This window comes from Apium graveolens, chromosome 4, assembly GCF_009905375.1.
Source record: "Apium graveolens cultivar Ventura chromosome 4, ASM990537v1, whole genome shotgun sequence".
Taxonomy (NCBI): domain Eukaryota; kingdom Viridiplantae; phylum Streptophyta; class Magnoliopsida; order Apiales; family Apiaceae; genus Apium; species Apium graveolens.
Genome location: NC_133650.1, coordinates 11,657,126 through 11,679,895, shown reverse-complemented (window position 1 = coordinate 11,679,895; position 22,770 = coordinate 11,657,126). Strand labels below are relative to the sequence as shown.

General features: G+C 33.2%; 1 protein-coding gene across 8 annotated transcripts; it reads left to right on the top strand.

The window, feature by feature from the left end:
- The first annotated feature begins 2,277 nt into the window (after nt 1-2,277).
- Nucleotides 2,278-22,475, top strand: LOC141717751 (uncharacterized). Of its 8 annotated transcripts, XM_074519946.1 has the most exons (7): nt 2,278-2,443; nt 2,782-4,299; nt 4,596-4,790; nt 8,579-8,685; nt 19,720-19,826; nt 21,206-21,371; nt 21,536-22,475. In XM_074519946.1, the coding sequence occupies exons 5-7, from the start codon at nt 19,723-19,725 to the stop codon at nt 22,241-22,243; spliced, it is 978 nt and encodes a 325-aa protein (XP_074376047.1). In that variant the 5' UTR covers nt 2,278-2,443; nt 2,782-4,299; nt 4,596-4,790; nt 8,579-8,685; nt 19,720-19,722; the 3' UTR covers nt 22,244-22,475. The 8 variants fall into 8 exon arrangements, with proteins under 8 accessions (XP_074376047.1, XP_074376048.1, XP_074376045.1 ...); XM_074519947.1 differs by lacking the exon at nt 2,782-4,299; XM_074519944.1 differs by having other exon boundaries at nt 2,735-4,790.
- Nucleotides 22,476-22,770: the final 295 nt, after the last annotated feature.

Genomic DNA, 22,770 nt, shown 5'->3' with positions numbered 1-22,770 from the left:
TCAATGGATGATTTCTTTGCACATCTATTAGCTTTTGAAATGCGCATTGATGCTCAGACAGCTCTTCTACAGCAGCAACCAGTTGCCCATGTTTCCTCTCAACAGAGGAACAATCATCACAGGACTGGGTCAGGCAACAACAGGTATCGCTCCCACACTAATCCTGTGAATCGAAATCGCAACTCAAGCAATACGAGTCGCCCAACATCTATGCAGCATCCCAGAGGACCCTGTCAATTGTGTGGGCGGAAAAATCACACGGTAGCTGATTGTTGGTATCGATTTGATAAAAATTTCTAGCCTCGTCCATCTACTCCACCTCAAGCGTACATAGCTGCACCAGGGTCTGCTCTTGATTGTAATTGGATTCCGGATACAGGTGCTACTCACCATCTTACCTCTGACTTTAACAACTTAAGCATGAGCTCCTCTTATGAAGGTCCTGACTCCATTCGTGTCGGTAATGGCTCTAATCTTCCTATCGAACACATTGGTAATACTTCATTCTTTTCCAATTCCAGAAAATTTTATCTTAACACACTTTACCATGTCTCAACCAACAAAAGTACATAAGAGAAATTCTTAACAAAACACACTTTGACGGAGCCAAGCCCGTTCATACACCTCTGGCTGCTAATACACAATTATCAAAAGAAGGGTCTCCAAAATTTTCTGATCCTACACTATATCGTAGTGTTGTAGGTGCTTTGCAGTACCTTACGTTTACTAGGCCAGACATATCAATTGCCGTAAATAAGGTTTATCAATTCCTGCAAAATCCAACCGAAGATCACTGGGCTACAGTCAAAAGAATTTTGAGATATCTTAAACACACCATCAACCATGGTCTCCTTTTACGACGCCCATCTGCACTTCACATTCAAGCATATTCCGATGTTGATTGGGCTGGATGTCCTGATGATCGTCATTCCACAAGTGGTTATTGTATATTTCTTGGTGGTAACATAGTCTCGTGGAGTGCACGAAAACAAAAGACAGTTTCGCGCTCTTCCACTGAAGCTGAATATCGCAGCTTAGACACTGCTACAACCGAGGTTATGTGGATTCAAACTCTCCTCAGTGAAATTGGATATCCTATCTCCAATCCTACTCTATGGTGTGACAACCTGGGTGCTACATATCTTACAGCAAATCCTGTATTTCATGCGCGAACTAAGCACGTAGAAATCGACTATCATTTTGTCAGAGAAAGGGTTGCTCAAAACAAGCTTCAAGTTCGATTTATCTCTTCCAAAGATCAGATTACGGATATTTTTACTAAAGGTCCGGGATCCCCTCGCTTCCAGCAACTTCGAGACAAGTTGACCATCTGCTCCCCCATGCTCAACTTGCGGGAGAGTATGAGACCAGATCATACAACACTTATCCAACCGAAACAAACTCCATAAGACATTGTGGTTAGTAGTTAGCCTTTAGTGATAAGGATATAGATAAGATGTTAATTAGTTGACGTACAGAGATATCGGAAGTTTAGACTTATCTGTGTATTATGTAAACACTATATAACAGAAGATATGTCGTAGTTCTGCATATTAAATTTCAGTGGAATAATAAGAATCATTATTCTCACTATTAGTCCTATCAATACAAACGTTTAAGAAAACATAGAAGATAACCCTTGATTATGCAGATTCATACCAGGACCGAGGTCATGGAAGATAGTAGATCGTTTGCTCACGTTATGTACTTTAACCTACGCGTCTGTCATTACGCGATGAGCCCAGCTTCTGTCATTACTACAAAACAAACAAAATATGTCTGGTTAAACATTATCGGACAAAACATTGAACAAAAGATAACAAAAAACGTGTAACACAAAATCGATAGCAGATGATGTATACATATTATTCATGTTCATGTATAATCATACATCGATAGCAGAACAAAATTCATGTTCATCGATAGCATATGGCTGTAGAAAATGAAGAAGAAGAAGATAATAATTATCAAGGAAAGTAGTAATGAATTTTGAATTTGAATAACTGAAGACATGATTTGTGGATCTATAATTGATTTGGTATAAAAATAAATCAATTTTAATGATAGTTTTAATCTTTTTAAAATTAAAAAGTGAATTTTTAATAATTATAATTATCATTTAAGATACGGATAGTCCATGATCTTTGCATTTTTGTATAGGAATTAGTTGATTTAGGAACATGGGTAATGGATTAAAATAATTACAAAAGTGTCATTCTTACAAATTTTGACGAGTCTTGACTAGTGCTCATTAAGATATAACAGAAAATAATGTTAAGAGCGAAAAATGAGGAAACATATTATTCCGTTTACTAATTAAAATCAGGAAACATATTGTAAATGATGAACTCAAAAGAACGAGAGGGTAAAGGATAACGGACGTGTTTTGCAGCAAAAGAGCCCGTATGACCTCCAAAAAAGGACCAAGCATGTATATTGTCCGGTATGATGTTCTGTTTTATCGTTATATACCGGTTACGGTTGATTGATTGATTGATGTTCTATTCTAATCCTATATATCTCCCTTCTTCTTTACTATTATCTGAAACTGTTTTCTTCTTAGTATTTTAGTAATCACATGCCCTACTTCATACTTCTAGGATTAGTTAAAGTGAGTTCTTGTAATTTTTATATATCAATAACCATGATGGTAACCTTATCTATTATTTCTATGATTATTCTATTGTCAAATTACATTTTTATCTTTATTACGTGCCTGCCTATTATCGTATAGGACCGGGTTGGCTAAATGCATGAGCTTGAACATAATGTCATTTGCAGCTTCAAAGGCGAATGCCCAATAAGCTGGAGGTAATGAAGCTTGATGTAATAGAGTCAAGCCGGTTTCAGTAATGTGACGGTTTCACCTTTCCTCTTAATTAAGGAACTACTTGTCCCAAACAGGTTTTTGTGACTCTTAGTACATTGACAAGAATTCCAAAAAAAAAAAAATTAATTAAGAGGACAATTGCATAACTGAAAGTAGGGGCAACTTGATGTAAAATGCGAGAGGACAGATGGCCAAGGTGAGAGTGCCACGTTCTTATTGGATGAAGACGACGAGGTGCAACATAGACATCATTTACGTTCTTCCCGCAAAGTAGAGGCATCATTCAGGTTCTTCCCGCGAAGTAGAGGCGGCCTCTTACGTAGATCCTTCATCATTGAATTTTAAAATTTTTGCAACAGAGATTTGAAGATGGAGCACATAAAAAAATATCAAGAATAAATGATTCGTTTTGTGTGTGTACGTGAGATGCGCCAGCATTGTTATTTATAAACCCGAACCATCCCCTAGGTTGATAACATCAGGACCTCCATAATCGCTATAAGATGACAAATTGGTTGGGTCTGAAATGACATGATGCGAAGCTCTGGAATTAATATCGAAGGCTGGTTTGGATACGGGTGTACAGTAGTGGAATTTGCGTGAGGCTGCACAACAAATTCAGAGAGGAACTTCACTAATTGACGGTAGTCTTTGGTGTGATGGTTTGGAAGAGTCTGTCAAACAAGTCATCAAATGATATAGATATCTTGAGCGGGAAGAGTAGTAGAAATATCTACGTATTCTGGACCAAGTTGCGTGATAACATGAAGAAAAATATCTTCATCTGGTATGGGATCATCAATGAGAGCTAATGAATCAGCAATAGGCCTCATCTCTTGCATATACTCAGTTATAGTTCAATTTTGACGTGCATTCTGAACCAGCCTAGCTTTGAGAGACAATGTGCGTGCCCGTGACTTATTTGCATAAAGTTTCTTTAAACGTTCCCGAGCCTCTTTTGAATGGAGAGCGGCAGAGATAGATGTCTGAATGGTGTCTATACAACTGCCAAGCATAGCTAGCACCCAGGATGAATTGATCCTGGCGATTCCACAATTGATGATCAGGATTGATGGTTTATCAGAAAATAAATTTTCTGGTTGTGGTAACTCACCATTGATGTAACAGAGGAGGTTATATCCAAATAATGTTGTTTCTAGTTGTTTTTTCCGCACATGAAAACTGGTATCAGTTGATTTTTTGGGTTAATGAGCGCTAAGAGGAACAATTTCCTTGTTCAGTGAGGAAGTTTTTGAAGAGGCGGCCATGTATCGAAAGTGAATTTAAGCTGTTAAGCAGGAAAGCACTGATACCACAGAAAAGTATGGTGTAATGTTTATATATTCAAGCTCAAATGTGCATTATGTTCTGCTGATAGCGATGTATGATACAAGGAGATGATGGCTGTTAGCTGATATTTAGGAGAAGGAATGTACACGGTAACGATCCTGTAACGGCATATGGATAAGGTGGTGTTGTTACTCGACTCATTCTCAACCTTATCCTCGCTCATGCATTTACCCAACTAGTACTATACGTTAATACTCGCAAACTGATGTTTCATTATACCACCAAACGCATACTTCGAGTGATATATTATCATTTAGTAACAATGATTTAATATCTGTACGAAAAATTTGACTGAACTTGAAAAATATGTTTTCAAAGCATAATTTCTGTAACTGGTTAACAGTATTGATATATACTTAAGAAGTTTACTATATTGTTCTCTTAAGGAAACTAAAACCTACAACTTTTGTCTTAGCAATTGTTGTCAGTATTCTAAAAATTGGCAAGCATATGTGGGTGTTGGCGCAATGCACCTCATCTGGGATCAATCAACTTTTTGTTGGCATTATTGCCTAGAAGAGGGCTAGGTGGATAGAAAAATTGAAATGGTAAATGAGCACTTGGCGCCTTTCTGGGAAAACCTGGACTGGATGGGATTCTTATGACCCTGGTACGTATATTACCATATGTTTATAGTTTTTCAGAAGGATTTAAGCATCTTCAGTTAATATTATTTTTTTTCCTCAATTCTTGTGGTTGGTGCCACTAATTGTGTACAGAAAAGTAATATGTGAAGATATGCATATGCTTACTACTACCATTCAAATGAAGCCGAAGTGCAAAATTTTCATTATCTCCATATCTTTACATCTCAAAATCAGGTCTAAGTAATATGTGGGAATTACATCACTTATATTGGGAATAAGAACCCTTATAATAATACTTAATGGATTAAGACTCGCTACAATTGGACTTTATTGTAAATTAATTACTTAAATAATAGAACAGATAAACATATAGATAATTACAATATTTTTCTTTAAACTAAAAAAAAAATATAAACTAATTAATAACATATATATTAGTTCTTTATTTTTGTTACTCATCAATCTCCATTTATTGGAGAATTGAACCACGAGTTTTGTAAAAGTCAAGAACCACGCAAGGATGAGATGGAACGGAACCATGATGAACTTCTTTCTCTTCTTGAAAGACGATTAAGTGCAAAAAATGGACAACTGACAAGCAAGCGAAGGAGGGTTATGCAAGTACTCCACAATGATGAATGATATGCTTAACCTCAACAATATCAGCAACCACTTGTTTTTCTTGAACAAGGGAAACTTGCTCCACATGAGATTCTTCATCAAAAATATTTTCATTAACATGTTCCATGCAATTCAAAAATCTAGTACGATCACATCTTCCTCATTCGACTGATTTTCTGTATTTGGATCTTCAATTTGCTCGACTTCCATTTTTTCTTTGACCTTTCTCTTATTCTCCAAATGTACAAGAGGTTGCACATGAGATGCGAGAGTCTGTAGAGTTCTCTTTAGTTTCTTATTTGCATGTTTGTACCTTATTTTTCAACCTTTTAAGTTCATCATATTAAACATTTAACTCCTCCTCAAGAAAACAAAATTATGTTTATACTCCCTCAATTGCAAACTTTATGCGTTCATACATAATTTAAATCACGCAAATAGGGAATGATTTTTCAAAATTCAGAAGTTGTCAGGCTGGAATGTCAAAAATCGAAAATTGTAGGGGTTGAGTTGTCAAAATTTGAGAATGCATGGGACTGTTTTGTATTTCCTGGGAACTGTAGGGGTTGAATTGTCAAAATTTGAGAATGCAAGGGACTATTTTGTATTTTCTGGAAGCTAACGAGATTGGACTGTGATATCAACAAACCTAAGAGATTGGATTGATATTTCTGGAAAACCAATTATTGATTTCATAAAATAATTTAAACTTAAGGTACCTATTGTAACTTTCAGAAAAGAATATAAATCCTTTATATCTTTCCACCACCGCAGCAGTCAGTAGCCTCCTCTTTTATCTTTTGATCTCTTTTCCTTTTTTTCCTACCTTTAACCTTGTCTTTTTTTTTCCTTCAGAATTCTTATCGAATCTGATTTCCTTTACATAGATGCCTCCATCCTTGTTATTGTGCCGTGTTTTAGGCGATGAATAGTGTTTGTAGCAGATGAAAATTGAATACATGTTTTTTGTTAATTACAAAATCCAAGGTCTCCCAACAAGTAAGAAATTGACGAAAAACCTAAGTTCTGATACCATTTGATGCCGGACAACTTTAGAAAAGATAGAGTTATAAAACAAAAATGATAATAATAAATAAAACTTGGGTAGATGAATCGTAGAACACCCACTACCCAAGGGGTTCCCAACCGCAAAAGTATAAAGTTATTGATCGCAACCCATGATAAACCCAATTTAATATTTCGATAATATCTCTAAATCAAGTTTAAGTAATATGTCGGGACTACATCACTTGCATAGAGAAAAAAATTCATAATATTAAAACCTAATTGACTGAGGTCCATAAACAATTAGCTTTAGGGTGCTGATGTGTGCACACCGCACACCCTATAAATATTAAGACCAAAATATTTTAGCTTTTTTCTTTTATCATCTAGTTCCTAAGTCAAAACCAAAGCTCATAACAAGAACAAAGCAATGTACACCGAGAACATGTGGACTACATGTACCACTTGAGTTGCTTGAATTGGATTTGGTAGAGCTGTGTGGATGCAATATTTATGTATGCTCAACACTATTTGATTTAATCAAATCAATCACTTCATTAAGCATTGTTAGTTCTTTACCCATGGTTTCAAATTGTGGTTATCTTTCATGTATGTGCATGGTTTGAGTTTATAGTTGCCTTATGTAGTGCTCTCCACTCGTTCCCCATTGTTAAATTCTAAAATGAGGTTTAGGAGAATAAGGTATTATGTATGTTTGGCAAAATATTAGAATGGGTCAAAAGAAAAAAAGTTAAGGTCATTTTAGACGAGATATTATTATAGGGTGTGCAACAATCAATTAAAGGTGTGCATATATCAGCACTCATAGCTTTATTATAAATTAACTACTTATGTAATAAACTCATGGCCCCACATAAAAGATATGGATAAAACATTATTAACTCTACACTAAACAAATTAAAACTAATAAATATTATAAATATTTATTACAATTTTATTCCGTAATTCATCACTTTTTAGTTATAATTTTGTGAATTTGATACAAAATAATGCTCCAATAAGAACTTCATTTCATTCTTTATTTTAAAGAAGTCTATAGCTCTTTCTTGTTTTATTTTCATCAATAAAATATTCGTTCATCTCCTTTTCTACACTTCATTTGAATGTTGATACATAGGTGAGTTTGAATTTAACAATAACAGTAACGATAGTATAATGAGAACAATAATAGTAACATAATGAGAACATGAACGCGAACAATAATATAATAATAATGATTGTAATATATTATTATTATTATTATTATTATGAGGATTTACCTAGCAAATTGTATTTTTTTATATTTTTCTTAACCCAAGAGGTCCGGGTTGATATTTTGTATTCAAATCGGGTCACATTGTTTTAAAGAAACTTGAAAAACGGCCCTGATTAAAAACTTTGGCAATTTATAAGTTAAACCTAGTTATTTGCTTCACTTCAGAATATTTCATCTGAAGTCACCGAAAACAACCTTATAGTCGGTTCAACCACTGAGTGGAAATTTTTATTTGTAAGATCTCTGCTTCCCAATATATATCTATTTAATCAGTAACTAATCTATCTATATATGGGCATTTCTTTCGATTTTGTGTTTTTTAAGCAATCCTAATAGTTTTCGTTATAAATTATTGATGACTTGTTAATTGTTAATATAGTTTTGTTGATTTGTTGCCGAGTATATTTTGTAGATAATTAATTCAATCTCTAATTATTCGATTTGGGATTCTCATGATTGATCAAGTGTTAGTTGATTTCTAATTTGTTAAAATTTGATTGATTTAGGTTTATCTTGATTATATGTCGAGTTAGGATAAATAAGTTTCATCGATGTTATTAAATATTGGTAGCCAACATATAGATCTTCACTAAATTTGTAAATAAATTTAGAGTGTTTGCGATAACTTTAAAGTAACTTTAAGTGGCCTAAGTATTATTTATCTTGGTAATTATTTATCACTTTGTTGGTGACCAAACTTCTGTCGTTTGGGTATAGTAAAAATAATAGTTCAAGGGTTTTCTATGTTGTGATTCCAGGTTTCAAAGGACTCAGGTAAGAGTAATATTGTTACCAAACCGATTGTTTTGAGGTGGCTAAAATCTTTGCAGCTACAGGTGCCCTGCATCAGTAAATGTGTCTCTTGTGTAGTTATATTAATTAGTTGTACTTGCAACTTGAACTGTGTAGGCAATGGCGACAATCAAAGACCTTCCCTATGAGCTTCTGTGTTATATCATCTTTCTGTTGGTGCAGTCATCAGGCGGAGCAGAGGAATTTGCCCGAATCATAGCTGTGTAAGACATCACATTCTAACTTGTTAACTTATAATATGTTGAAGAGAATTGAGCTAGTACTTTGGATATAAGATCCCTCTTGGCCTTAATATTTATAGATTTTGATATGTATGTAAAATTCTCGCACTACCATTTTCTGCTGTATTATACTATTATTAGAGTTCAGCTAAACAAATAGACTGTCTCCACTGTTTTCCGCTATTTTGTGTAGCTTTCTGATATTTCTTCACACTGGGTACTCTCTGGTCAATTGAGTACTACATCTTGTGAGATGTATAATTTTTAATGGCCATTGGTCAATCTCCCTCTCGATGAAACTTCCTTTTTTCAGCCTTTGGTTGACCTGTTATGAAGCTTTGATTTTTAGTATTAAGTTTTATTAATGTTTTGTTTAATAGCTATTTCAAGTATAAAGTTATTGATAAATTAATATAGCCACATTTTCTTAGTGAAAGAAACGATCTTATACATATTTACATACACAGGCAGGGGCGGATGCAAGTTGGGACCCTTGGGGTCACGTGCCCCCACAATATTTTTTTTTTAAAAAATATTTTTTATGTGGGACCTGAATACATACTAAAAAACTGTAACATTCTAAACTAAATATATGTTATTCGTAGGCATCATGAGTAAGTACTACAAAAAAATTATATATTTTTACAATGTCACATGTTGTCATTTGATTTTATGTGTACACCTTCTCATGAATTTGAAATATAAGGCCAAAGTGTGCCTTAAACTATAGATATGTTCAATTTTTACTAAGAAATTAACAGTATGTAATTTTTTGTAGTTGCCTAGGTATTAACTCTAGATCTTTACGGTAAATAGAAGTATATGTTTAAATTATAATATGTTTTTGACGAGAATTGAGCCAGTGTCCGGTAGTACTTTGGATAAGATCCCTCTTGGCCTTATTATATATAGATTTTGATATGTATGTAAAATTCTTTCATATTAGGGAGTTGCACCACCCTTTTGCAACTCTCTGTTCTGCTGTATTATACTATTATTAAGGTTCAGCTAAACAAATAGACTGTCTCCACTATTTTTCCCTATTTTGTGTAGCTTTCTAGGATTTCTTCAGGTACTCTCTGGTCTATTGAGCACTACATCTTGCGAGATGTATCATTTTTATATGGGTGATTGGTCAATCTCCCTCTCAATTAAACTTCTTTTTTTTTAGCCTTTGGTTGACCTGTTATGAAGCTTTGATCTTTAGTATAAAGTTTTTTTTTATGTTTCGTTTTGAAGCTATTTCAAGTATAAAATTATTTATAAACGAATATAGCCTGTAATTTCTTAGTGAAAGGAAAGATCTTGTACATATTTACATACATAGGGTATCTAACACGTCTTTGTCAATTTTTGTGTTGCAGTTGTCGAGATTTTCTTTTGTGTGCGGAAGCTAAATCAGTTTTAAGGGTTGTCAAGTTTGATATCAAGATGGAACCTTTCAAATTTTACCAGTTCCAAAATGTCAAAGGCCTACTCGTCAAATGTTCTGAAGCGGGTAATGAAGCTGCTCAGCATGTGCTTGGGAAGGTAACTTAATCTTTTAATCTAGGTTTTGTTCTCTGGGTGGTTTCATTCATCAGCAGTGACAATCCGCTTACCAAGCTGCCTCGTACTTAATTTTTTTTATTAAAATACTTTAAAAAAGGTATACTAACCTACTAAGGAGCATGATGTTGGTTACTCCTATGCAGGTAATATTGCTGAGCTCTGCTCATTTGTTCCTCAGTGAACGGCAGCAAGTAAGTTCTAGTGGAATGGGTGCAGAGACAATATTCCTTTTAAAAGAATACATTGTGAAGTGTGCTAGAGGTGGTGTGGATTGGCATGAAGCAATGAATGACATGAATTTTGTTGAGGCACTGAGAGAAGACATAAGCAACCGACTTAATGAAGCGTATGCTGATTTTAGTATGACCCGAGCCGGGACACTTGGTAAATTTGAACGCAAATTTGGATAGGCTTTTACATGTTTGTAAACTTTGAAGGGGTGTTAAAAGGCTCCGGATTATTACCAGAGAGACCTGTTTTCTGCTTTACAAACTGCTTTATAATTTCCAGCTTAACCTTTTGTAATGGTAATGCACTTGGTGCGTATGAAATGAAAGATGTACTCCACAATATATAATGTGAATTGTGAAGTTTGAAGGCATTGGGCACGCTAGAATACTGAAAATGCTAGTATAATGTGAATTCCGGTAAGCTGGAATGTCAGTGATATCAAATGAGTTTCTTGCTGTTATTTACTGTCCTAGACTAATTAATTATCTACTGCATTTTTTAATAGTTAATATTATTTATTTTTCATAAATAATTCGTGTACTTTCGTGAAATAAACGGTTAGCCATCAATATATTAATTACGGGTTAGTATCACAAAATTGGTACACGATACAAATCTGAATCGGGTTTGTATTTAAAATTTTTGACACAAAAATATGAAAGTACACGGTTTTACACTGTTCATAACTTATTGTCAATATATATTACTCTGTTTGTCTCGTAATGTATGAGCCGATTTAACTAGCACATTTTTAAAAAAATTAATGGTTGATTTCAATATGAACCACATAAAATAAGATCAAAATAAGATAGTGAATACTAAAGTAAGTTTGTTATATGAACGCGTGGTTATAAAAAGTTAAAAAAATGCTAAAAATGGAGTTTCATTACTTTTAGAACGTTCTAAAAAGGAAATGGCTCACATAAAATTGGACGGGGGAGTAATTGTTAAACAAAATTTCCTATTTATAAGTAAAATGCATATGTAAAACAGTTTATTTTTTTATAATAACATAATTTTTTGATTATAATTTTATGAAAAAATACATTATATTATTTAAAAATACTAAATTTGATAATAAGATATTTTTTAAAGTCTCATAAATTGAAAAAATAAACGAGTTATGACCCCAATATATCCAAATCGAATTTTTTCCGATCTTAATATAAGGGAAAATGTTAGGGGTAAAAAATTAGTTTTTAAAATAGTTACAAATGTCACGTGTTAGATGTTTATTGGTTAAATATAAATGGACCGCATGCATTCAAAATAATAGCATCAATTAAATTATTTTATATTACAACATCACCCATTACATGTCATATTATAACAAATTTTTGTAATTATTTTTGAACTATTTTTGTGCCTTTAACATTACTCTAATATAAATTTTAGGGCTTTTTTGAAAAATACCCAAGAGTAAAAATATTTTTGCAAAAATACTGTCATTTTTTTAAAAAAATTGCAAAAATACTTTTTTAAGTTTGTTTTTGGTTGCCTGCGGGCCCAATGTCACATCAGCAGCCACACAGACCGCCCAATCAACTTCCACGTCAGCTGACATGTCAGCACTGGGGACCCAATAGCAACGTCAGCTGTCACGTCAGCATTGACTGGCACCCACTTTCCACGTTAGCTGCCACGTCACTATTGGTACAGTCAGCGTACGGTCAGCGTACAGTCAGCACATTCAACATAGTATAATTATTAAATAATTAAAATAGTATATTTGCAATAAATTCGACAAAATTATAATAATGAAATTGCAATTGGAAAAGAGGAGGGTACGGCAGTGTTATACGGTCCGATGATCGGCAATGTCACCAAAACCCTGTTCTTCATGTATCTATATATGCGCATACATATTACGAGGTAACTTGTTCTGTTCCAATTCTTTGTCTTATGTTCATCATGTTTTTATTATTCTTCAATTGTTTGTTTTTATCTTTATTTTATTACACATGCTTCAGTTTCATACTTACATCCCCCCCTGTCTTTGAACTAGTACCAATAATGTACATTAATGAAAATTGTATATTAATGTAAATCAAGGCAAAGTTTGTTTTTTTCTTTTGTTAAATAAAAAAAAAGTGAAGTGAAGTTATGCAGTAGACCAGTTGGGTAATGATGATTGCACTGAATCAATTTTTTGTTAGGCATTATGTCTAGGTAGCTGTAATCAAGGTCTAGCATATGCATATGTTTCTTCTATCCATCTCTTGGTAATGTTTCTTTAATGATTTACTCCCCTTCTAGATTTATCGTAAATAAAGTCTCAACTTGGATATTCTCGTTGCAGTGTCAACCCAAGTCCTACACTAAAAAATCAAAGAGTTCTCTTAAATATAAGAAACTAGTAATCTCCATTACTATTCCATTAGAAATATTATTAGTATGAGACCTTTTGATAGATGTTCAAAGACATTTTAGTCTGAGCTTAGTTTAACGATGTCATAATAATATGGAGTCAAGGTGCATGCAGTCGAATCAAGGGTAGTTGACTGCAACTGTATTGTGTAGAAGCCCTCACTGAACTCGCGTATGTGGAGATAGTGAGTAGAGATCAGTGTACTTGCAAATAAAGATCAATGTGGAGTCTCGTGTTGAAAGTCTTACTTGTACTACCCTTGCGACCTGTTCAGCAGGGTAATAACGTGTAAGATAATTGCTATATCAGATAAATTACCACTTGAGTTAAAGACAAACAATTTGTTAGGGTGTCAACCGAAATCCCACACATCGAGAGTGGTCAATGAAAAGTTTTCTTCAATATAAACACCCAATTAACTCCATTAGTATTAAGCCATGTAGAAATCAATCGGTAAGAATGATGTTACTGTTGAAACTATTTTCTTGAGGTGTCTAAAATCGTTGGTGGCATTTTTTCGTTAGCAAGTATACACCTTAATACATGATTCATCTCCTGTGCTTTTAAAACTATTTAAACAATGCTTGTACGAATGATATCCGAAGAAGTGCATGAATGTTTTACTAGTCTCTGAATACAAGTCCATGTGTCAGTAAATGTGATGTGTAGTCTTTTGAATCGGCTGTACTTGCTGCTTGAACTTTTTTTAAAATGGCAACAATGGCAGAGCTGCCCTATGAACCACTGTATCAAATTATACTTTTGTTGGTACAGTCGCCAATCGGAGCGGCTGATTTTGCAAGGATCTTATCTGTGTAAGACATTACATTCTAAGCCTTCCAAGTCTGTACTGCCTGTATATTATGTGAATTTGTTGTACGGCCTCACCATTGTCTTATTTTACTAATCATGCCATTTTTTTCTTCCTTTCTCATTGCTTTCCTGATTTCATAACAAGGCTTACAAAGAATAAGTTGGTAATTTTCTCGTACACAAAGTTACGTATTTGAATGCTTAAGAATTAAATATTCATTACTAAATTCGTTTTCCGTTGTTAGTTACCTTTAATTCAAAGTTTTTGATGTTGTGTGTGCAGTTCTTCAAGTGTGTATTTGTTATTTATAAAATCCGGGCATTTCCAAGAAGATAGTTTTCGATTGTTTTTAATTAATGGGGAACATTGAGACGAATTTACATTCGCAAGGTCTTTAATTTGTGTCGGAGAATCTTTTGTTTCAGTTGCAATTTTTTTTTACTGGGGAAATGGAAACATTCTCAAACTTGTCAACTTCGATATTAGGATGGAATTTAAGAATTTTTACCGATAATCTGGCATCAACACGTTAACGATCTACTAGTGAAATGTTTTCTCACGGCACAAGTTTGTTTTGGATCTGTGACATGAAACTGGTCTACTCGGATGTAAACGTGTTGAAAACACCTATGGGAGCCAATATAAAGCTTCACACCTATGGGAGCCAATATAAAGCTTCACACCTATGGGAGCCAATATAAAGCTTCAGCCTGCAACCTTGGAAGAACAAGTGAACAAAGAGCAATATCAACAACTACCGGGAAAACTAATATATTTGTCACACACTCGGCCAGATGTTGCATTTGCAATAAGTGGTGTAAGTCAATTTATGCATTATCATGTAGTTTAACATTTTGATATATTCAAGTGGGTGCTACGGTACTCGAAAGTAGAGCTGCAAACAAACAGACTGAGCTGAATTCTGTTCGAGCCGAGCCGGGCTTTATTTTTTTTAAAACAAGCCAACCCGACCCGAGTTTAATAACCGAGTCGAAAGTGATGTTTAAGCTCGGAAGGAGCCGAGCCCGAGCCAAACACGAGTTTGTTCACGAACAGCCGAGCTGAGCCGAACTCGAGTTGAGTTAAGTTGTCCACTAATAGGTCGCAGAAATTTTTTAATCGACCAACCTTAAAGTATAAATTATAATTTTACAAGTTGTATCGAGATCAAATAATAGTCTCATCTTACAATAATATACCACACTCACACTCTACACTTGTTTCTGGATCTATATCATTTTATTTTTGAAGACGAGTTTTAAGAATACATACAATTTTATTTTAAATTATTAAGACATTCGTAACTTTAGAAATCGTATATTACTTTTTAAACTGTCGATGTCGAAATTTTATTATTTTTTGTTGTTTGGGAGCCAGTCTTGCCGGGGAGATTTTACATAACAAACAGTTTGTACGCCGTTGGATTAAAGATTGGACGAGCCCTATTGTTAGGAACAGACCCCTTGCTATTTTACTTAAATTTGATTTCTGTAAATTACAAATTATTTAATAGTGTTTATGAAAATATAAAGAACTGGGGATCAATATATCATGATAACAATGTTTGCTAGTTTCGTTACGAAAAAACTAAGTTTCGTTACGAAAAAACTAAGTTTGAAATATAGAAAAATAAAATAAAATAAAATAATTAAATTATTAATAAATGATAAAAAAATGTACTAATAAAATTTTTAGGTGATTATTAATAATTTAATATTTATAATATATATAAACTTTATCCGAGCCGAGTCGAGTTATCGCGTTTGAGCCGAGTTCGAGCTAAACGAGCCGAACAGACAAAAAGCTCATTTTCATGTACAAGCTCGGCTCGTTTAGGGAAACGAACCGAGTCGAGTTCACTTAAACGAGCTGATCCCGAGTTTTGTTCACGAACCGATCTTTTCATTTGCAGCCCTACTCAAAAGGTACACCAAGAAAGAGACTATTATTTAGAAAACGAGTTTGTCGAAGTAGAAGTTTATACCGATGTTGAGCAGGAAGTGCTATTGATAAAAGATCAACTTTAGGTTATTGCACCTACATAAGAGGAAACTTAACAACTTGGCGCAACAAGAAGCAGAGTGTGGTGGCACGAAGTAGGTTGAAGCTGAATTTGAAGCAGTTGTACTTGGAATTTGTGAGATTGTGGATTAAAAGACTCTTGGAAGAGCTACGGATGAGAATAAAATTACCAATGAAGGCATATTGTGACAAAAAATCGGCGATTTTGATAGCTCATAATCCGGTCCTTCATGAGAGATCCAAATACATAGAAAGTGATAAGCATTTTTTAAAAGAAAAATTGGATGACAGACTAGTTTGTGTGCCTTATGTTCCCACCGGACACCAGATTGCACATATTATCACCAACGCGTTACCAACAAAGAAATTTAAAAACTTAATTGAAAAGCTGTCCATGAAAGATATTCTCTGTCCGACTTGAGGGGGTGTAGAAAAATAGGAATCGAGTGAGAAATTATTTGGGAAGTTATTGTACAGTAGCTGTAATGTTTGTTTCCTAGTTTAGAGATTACGTTCTCTGATTCTTTAGCTAATTCATAAATATTATTCTTAGTTGTATTAACTCAGAATAACCAACAAAGATTTATATGCCTATTTAACGGCTTCATCTCCTATTATATTACACAAAAGAGTTAATCCTCTATGTTTATAAAAACATATAGATAAATACATTATTTATCAACAAATTAAAAGATTATAAACTACTTAATAACATATAGGCCTTTCTTCAAGAGACCCCTATTATATAGAGAACCGTAGAGAACCCTCGATTCTATTATAGAATTTCATCAAATTCGTTGCTAATGTAGGATAATAATTCCACTAGGCATGCCTTATTTCAATTTTTTTAAGAAAAAATTTACTTCCCTCATTTTTTTATACATATCTTCTCTCTCATTTTTTCATTCCCTCCAAATATAATTTAAATATAATATATTTTTAATGATAAGACACAACTATAAGGCATTGTTGTTGGAGTGCATACATGAGAATATTGTCCTAAATTACTAGGATATCATATTTTATAATATTTTTAAGACATATCTTAGGACACTCTTGGACTTACTTTAACTCTTGTACTAGTCGCCGCACTCTATACATATTTTTATAAATAAGTATCACCTTGCTCTTTCTTTAATCTCGTATTGATAAATAGGATAAAAAACTTTTCTCTATCTTTATGTTTATCTGTCTAGATCTATTAACATCTATTTACTCTACCAATATATATAGTTTGTATATATTAATTTTCTACCTATAGTATTTCTATAGGTTTGTGTTTGAATTTTTTAGAAATTTGTGATTTGGATATTATATGCGTTATTCAAATTTTAATGGTTAAATTTTATGCTATTTAACAATGACAGTAACAATAAGATAACAATAACAATACAATTACCATAACAATAACATTATGAGAACATTAACAGAACGAGAACACAACTGTACGAGAATAATAATTAATAATAATAATAACAAAAATAATAATAATAATAATAATAATAATAATAATGTTGTTATTATTATTAGTAGAAGGAGGATTTACATAGTAAATTGTTATTTGTTTGATATTTTTCTTAAATTAAGAGACCTGGGTTTAATTTTTTGAAATCAAACCGGGACACATTGTTTGGGGAAAACTTGAGAAATGACCCGACTTAAAAACTTTGACCCTATATAAGTTACACCTAATTATCCGCTTCACTTTAACACACCTTTCCCGAAGTCGCCGATAACAATCTTATAATCGGTTCACCCATCGAGTGATTTTTTATCTGTGAGATCTCCGTCCCCCCTCTATATCTATATTGTTAACTAATAAATCTGTTTATAGACATTTCTTATCGATTTTGTGTTTTTTAAGTGATTGTTACAGTTTGTGGTTTTAAAATATTAATGATTTCTTCATTGTTAATATAAATTTGTTGATTTATTGCCGAGTATATGTTGTAGATATGTAATTCAATCATTAATATTTGATTTGGGATTCCCATGATATGAGCAAGTGTTATTGATTTCTATTTTGTTAAAATTTGACTGACTTAGGCTTATATTGATTGTTTGTCGATATAGGGTAAATAAGTTTCATTGATGTTATTAAATGTTGATTGCCAACATTTAGATCTCCGGTAAACTCAGAAAGATTTGTTGCTTGTAAAATGCAGTAACCACGATAAATATGGGTTTTGAAGTCTTTCTTTGTCTACTTTAATTTCTAAAAGTACAACCTAATCTTGCAGCACATTGGCCTAAATGCTTCTTTCATGGTTTAATTAAGTTTTCATTGATATTAATTAATTATTTACATGTATTTTCTTTAATAAACAGTGTTCTTGTTCTAGGGTTCATCAAAATTTATGATTTTTTGCGAGCATTCCAGGGAAATGATGTATTTGGTAAAATTAGCTCTACGGGAGAGTTAATAGAATTTGGATTTGGAATTGGCCCAAATCTAAGATGGTTAATTGATAACTGATATGTTAAAATTTCTCATTTTATTTACCAAAAAAAATAATATAAACTATTAATAACAGATAACATTTCACTCTGATACCGGTGGTCTCTCTCTGACTTCATATGCACATATACATATATTTATAAGTAAGTATCAGCTTGTTCTTTCTTTCTCAGATTGATAAATAGGTCAATATCTCTCTCGATCTTCATGTTTATCTCTCAAAATCTATTAACATCTATTTACTCTACCAATATATATAGTTTGTATATATTTATTTTCTACGTATAGTATTTCGACAGATTTGTGTTGTTTAAATAAAATTTTAAAATTAGTAATTTGGACATTGTAGTTGAAGACATATGTTGATGCGTTATTCAAATTTCTACGGTTAATTTGTGAATGATTATTTCTTATGCTATTTAGCTTGAGTTTTTCTACGATGGATTGAAGATAATGAGTTTTACACATGTAGATGGCAGTTATAGTGATTAAATTTCAACCACTCGATCAACAAAGAAACAGAATGAGTTTAGAGATGGTCCTGCCCAAATGATGTTTGTAGAATAGATAGCATGCACGGATGGAGCTATATGAATTTAAGTTTTTTTATTTTATCTTCTGATTATTAGTGTACAAATCAATGTTATGTATGTGAATCCCTAGGTATATTTTGATTCTAAGTTCTGAAGGGTGTGAAAAGTTATGAATGGCACATCCGAAATGTTCAACATGCTCAAGTGTCTATAGATCATGATAATTAGATTAGGTTTTGTTACACATTGATGACTACCTGTACTTTTGTATTTCGGAGTATTTGTTATGTTAGCATAGATTTGACATTGTATACTTCAAACTAATTTTTAAAGAAAGTTCAGATTGAATTCCAAATGTTATGATTCCATTTTTTTTCTAAATAGCAATTGAATTTGGTGTTACATGAATACTTAAACAGTATATTATTAATATGAATTCTGGAATTGAGATTTTATAGTACTCGTGTATCCCAAACAAATAATGTGGAAATGAAATCCATGTTTCCTGAGTGCACCTTAGGTCGGTTGTGTATATTTAATCTAATTTAGAGGATTTGGAATAAATTTAAGCGCATTTGAAACGGTTGTGTAGATATAATCAAATTTAGAGTGTTTGGGATAGCTTTTAACTTTAAGTGGTATGAGTATTTATCTTGGTGCTTATTTATTACGTTGTAGGTGACCAAATTTTTGTCATTTGGGTACAGTAAAAACAGTAGTTCAAGTGTTTGCTATGCTGTGATTGTTGTAATTCCAGGTTTCAAAGAAAGTCTCCGGTAAGAGGAGTGTTGTCAAACAAATTGTTTTAAGGTGTCTAAAATCTTTATAGGCAGTTTTATTTTTTTATTATTATTTATGATAATACATGATTCGTCTTTTATCCCTTACAATATTATTTATTTGATTAAATGATGATTGTATGAATGATATTAATAAAAAAGTGCTATGATAGTTTATTACTCTGCAACTACAAGTTCCCTACAACAGTAAATGTGATGTTGTGTAGTTATTTTAATCAGTTGTAACTTAAACTGTGTAGGCAATGGCGACAATGAAAGACCTGCCCTGTGAGCTGCTTTTTCATATCATCTTTCTGTTGGTGCAGTCATCAGGTGGAGCAGAAGCATTTGCCCGAATAATAGCTGTGTAAGACATTACATTCTAACTTGTTAACTTATAATATGTTGAAGAGAATTGAGCTAGTACTTTGGATATAAGATCCCTCTTGGCCTTATCATTTACAGATTTTGATATGTATGTAAAATTCTCGCACCACCATTTTCTGTTGTATTATACTATATTAGAGTTCAGCTAAACAAATAGACTGCTCCACTGTTTTCCGCTATTTTGTGTAGCTTTCTGGGATTTCATCACACTGGGTACTCTCTGGTCAATTGAGTAATACATCTTGTGAGATGTATCATTTTTAATGGTCATTGGTCAATCTCCCTCTCGATGAAACTTCATTTTTTCAGCCTTTGGTTGACCTGTTATGAAGCTTTGATTTTTAGTATAAAGTTTTTTTAATGTTTTGTTTAATAGCTATTTCAAGTATAAAATTATTGATAAATGAATATAGCCACATTTTCTTAGTGAAAGGAAAGATCTTATAAATATTTACATACACAGGCAGGGGCGGATGCAAGTTGGGGACCCTTGGGGTCACGTGCCCCCACAATATTTTTTTTAATTTTTTTTTTATGTGGGACCTGAATACATACTAAAAAACTGTAACATTCTAAACTAAATATATATATTATTCGTAGACATCATGAGTAAGTACTACAAAAAAATTATATATTTTTACAATGTCACATGTTGTCATTTGATTTTATGTGTACACCTTCTCATGAATTTGAAATATAAGGCTAAAGCGTGCCTTAAACTATAGATGTGTTCAATTTTTACTAAGAAATTAACAGTATGTAATTTTTTGTAGTTGCCTAGGTATTAACTCTAGATCTTTACGGTAAATAGAAGTATATGTTTAAATTATAATATGTTTTTGACGAGAATTGAGCCAGTGTCCGGTAGTACTTTGGATAAGATCCCTCTTGGCCTTGTCATATATAGATTTTGATATGTATGTAAAATTCTTTTATATTAGGGAGTTGCACCACCCTTTTGCATCTCTCTGTTCTGCTGTATTATACTATTATTAAGGTTCAGCTAAACAAATAGACTGTCTCCACTATTTTCCCCTATTTTGTGTAGCTTTCTAGGATTTCTTCAGGTACTCTCTTGTCTATTGAGCACTACATCTTGCGAGTATGTATCATTTTTATATGGGTGATTGGTCAATCTCCCTCTCGATTAAACTTCTTGTTTTTAGCCTTTGGTTGACCTGTTATGAAGCTTTGATCTTTAGTATAAAGTTTTTTTTTATGTTTCGTTTTGAAGCTATTTCAAGTATAAAATTATTTATAAACGAATATAGCCTGTAATTTCTTAGTGAAAGGAAAGATCTTGTACATATTTACATACATGGGGTATCTAACACGTCTTTGTCAATTTTTGTGTTGCAGTTGTCGAGATTTTCTTTTGTGTGCGGAAGCTAAATCAGTTTTAAGGGTTGTCAAGTTTGATATCAAGATGGAACCTTTCAAATTTTACCAGTTCCAAAATGTCAAAGGCCTACTCGTCAAATGTTCTGAAGCGGGTAATGAAGCTGCTCAGCATGTGCTTGGGAAGGTAACTTAATCTTTTAATCTAGGTTTTGTTCTCTGGGTGGTTTCATTCATCAGCAGTGACAATCCGCTTACCAAGCTGCCTCGTACTTGATTTTTTTTATTAAAATACTTTAAAAAAGGTATACTAACCTACTAAGGAGCATGATGTTGGTTACTCCTATGCAGGTAATATTGCTGAGCTCTGCTCATTTGTTCCTCAGTGAACGGCAGCAAGTAAGTTCTAGTGTCCGCCCTTCTGATCGTTCAATGCTTAATCGTTGGATTGTTGACACAAATGTTCCCGCTCAGAACAATAAAGTCAGTTCTTTTATGACGTACTTTACACCTATACAAGTGTGCACTAGTGAATTGTCAACAACAAGATTGGTTCACTACCAACTTGTGAAGTTGTTTTTGCTTAATGGCAGCCATCACGACTTCATTGAAATGGGTGTATTCTTAAAGTATTGTATAAAGTACTTCATGGGAGTTACCAGAGAAAACAGCCGGCTCATTGCCTCTATCGAGTTACTTGTAACACGTGCTTTTTGTGTTAGAACACTGGAAAAGATGAAAGAATCATTTAGTGACTGCTTCAGGGGTGTCAGAGAATTCTTGGAAGGGAAAGCCGAAAACCTTGATGGAAATTTGGAAGACCATTCTAGTGCTCGAAGTGGAAATTCTAGTGGAATGGGTGCAGAGACAATATTCCTTTTAAAAGAATACATTGTGAAGTGTGCTAGAGGTGGTGTGGATTGGCATGAAGCAATGAATGACATGAATTTTGTTGAGGCACTGAGAGAAGACATAAGCAACCGACTTAATGAAGCGTATGCTGATTTTAGTATGACCCGAGCCGAGACACTTGGTAAATTTGAACGCAAATTTGGATAGGCTTTTACATGTTTGTAAACTTTGAAGGGGTGTTAAAAGGCTCCGGATTATTACCAGAGAGACCTGTTTTCTGCTTTACAAACTGCTTTATAATTTCCAGCTTAACCTTTTGTAATGGTAATGCACTTGGTGCGTATGAAATGAAAGATGTACTCCACAATATATAATGTGAATTGTGAAGTTTGAAGGCATTGGGCACGCTAGAATACTGAAAATGCTAGTATAATGTGAATTCCGGTAAGCTGGAATGTCAGTGATATCAAATGAGTTTCTTGCTGTTATTTACTGTCCTAGACTAATTAATTATCTACTGCATTTTTTAATAGTTAATATTATTTATTTTTCATAAATAATTCGTGTACTTTCGTGAAATAAACGGTTAGCCATCAATATATTAATTACGGGTTAGTATCACAAAATTGGTACACGATACAAATCTGAATCGGGTTTGTATTTAAAATTTTTGACACAAAAATATGAAAGTACACGATTTTACACTGTTCATAACTTATTGTCAATATATATTA

Coding starts and splice junctions, on each gene's coding strand:
- LOC141717751 (XM_074519943.1), top strand. CDS start 14,353: ATGGGAGCCAATATAAAGCTTCAGCCTGCAACCTTGGAAGAACAAGTG. Junction 14,485..19,719: donor TTGCATTTGCAATAAGTGGT/GTAAGTCAATTT, acceptor TAAACTGTGTAG/GCAATGGCGACAATGAAAGA. Junction 21,372..21,535: donor CTCAGCATGTGCTTGGGAAG/GTAACTTAATCT, acceptor ACTCCTATGCAG/GTAATATTGCTGAGCTCTGC.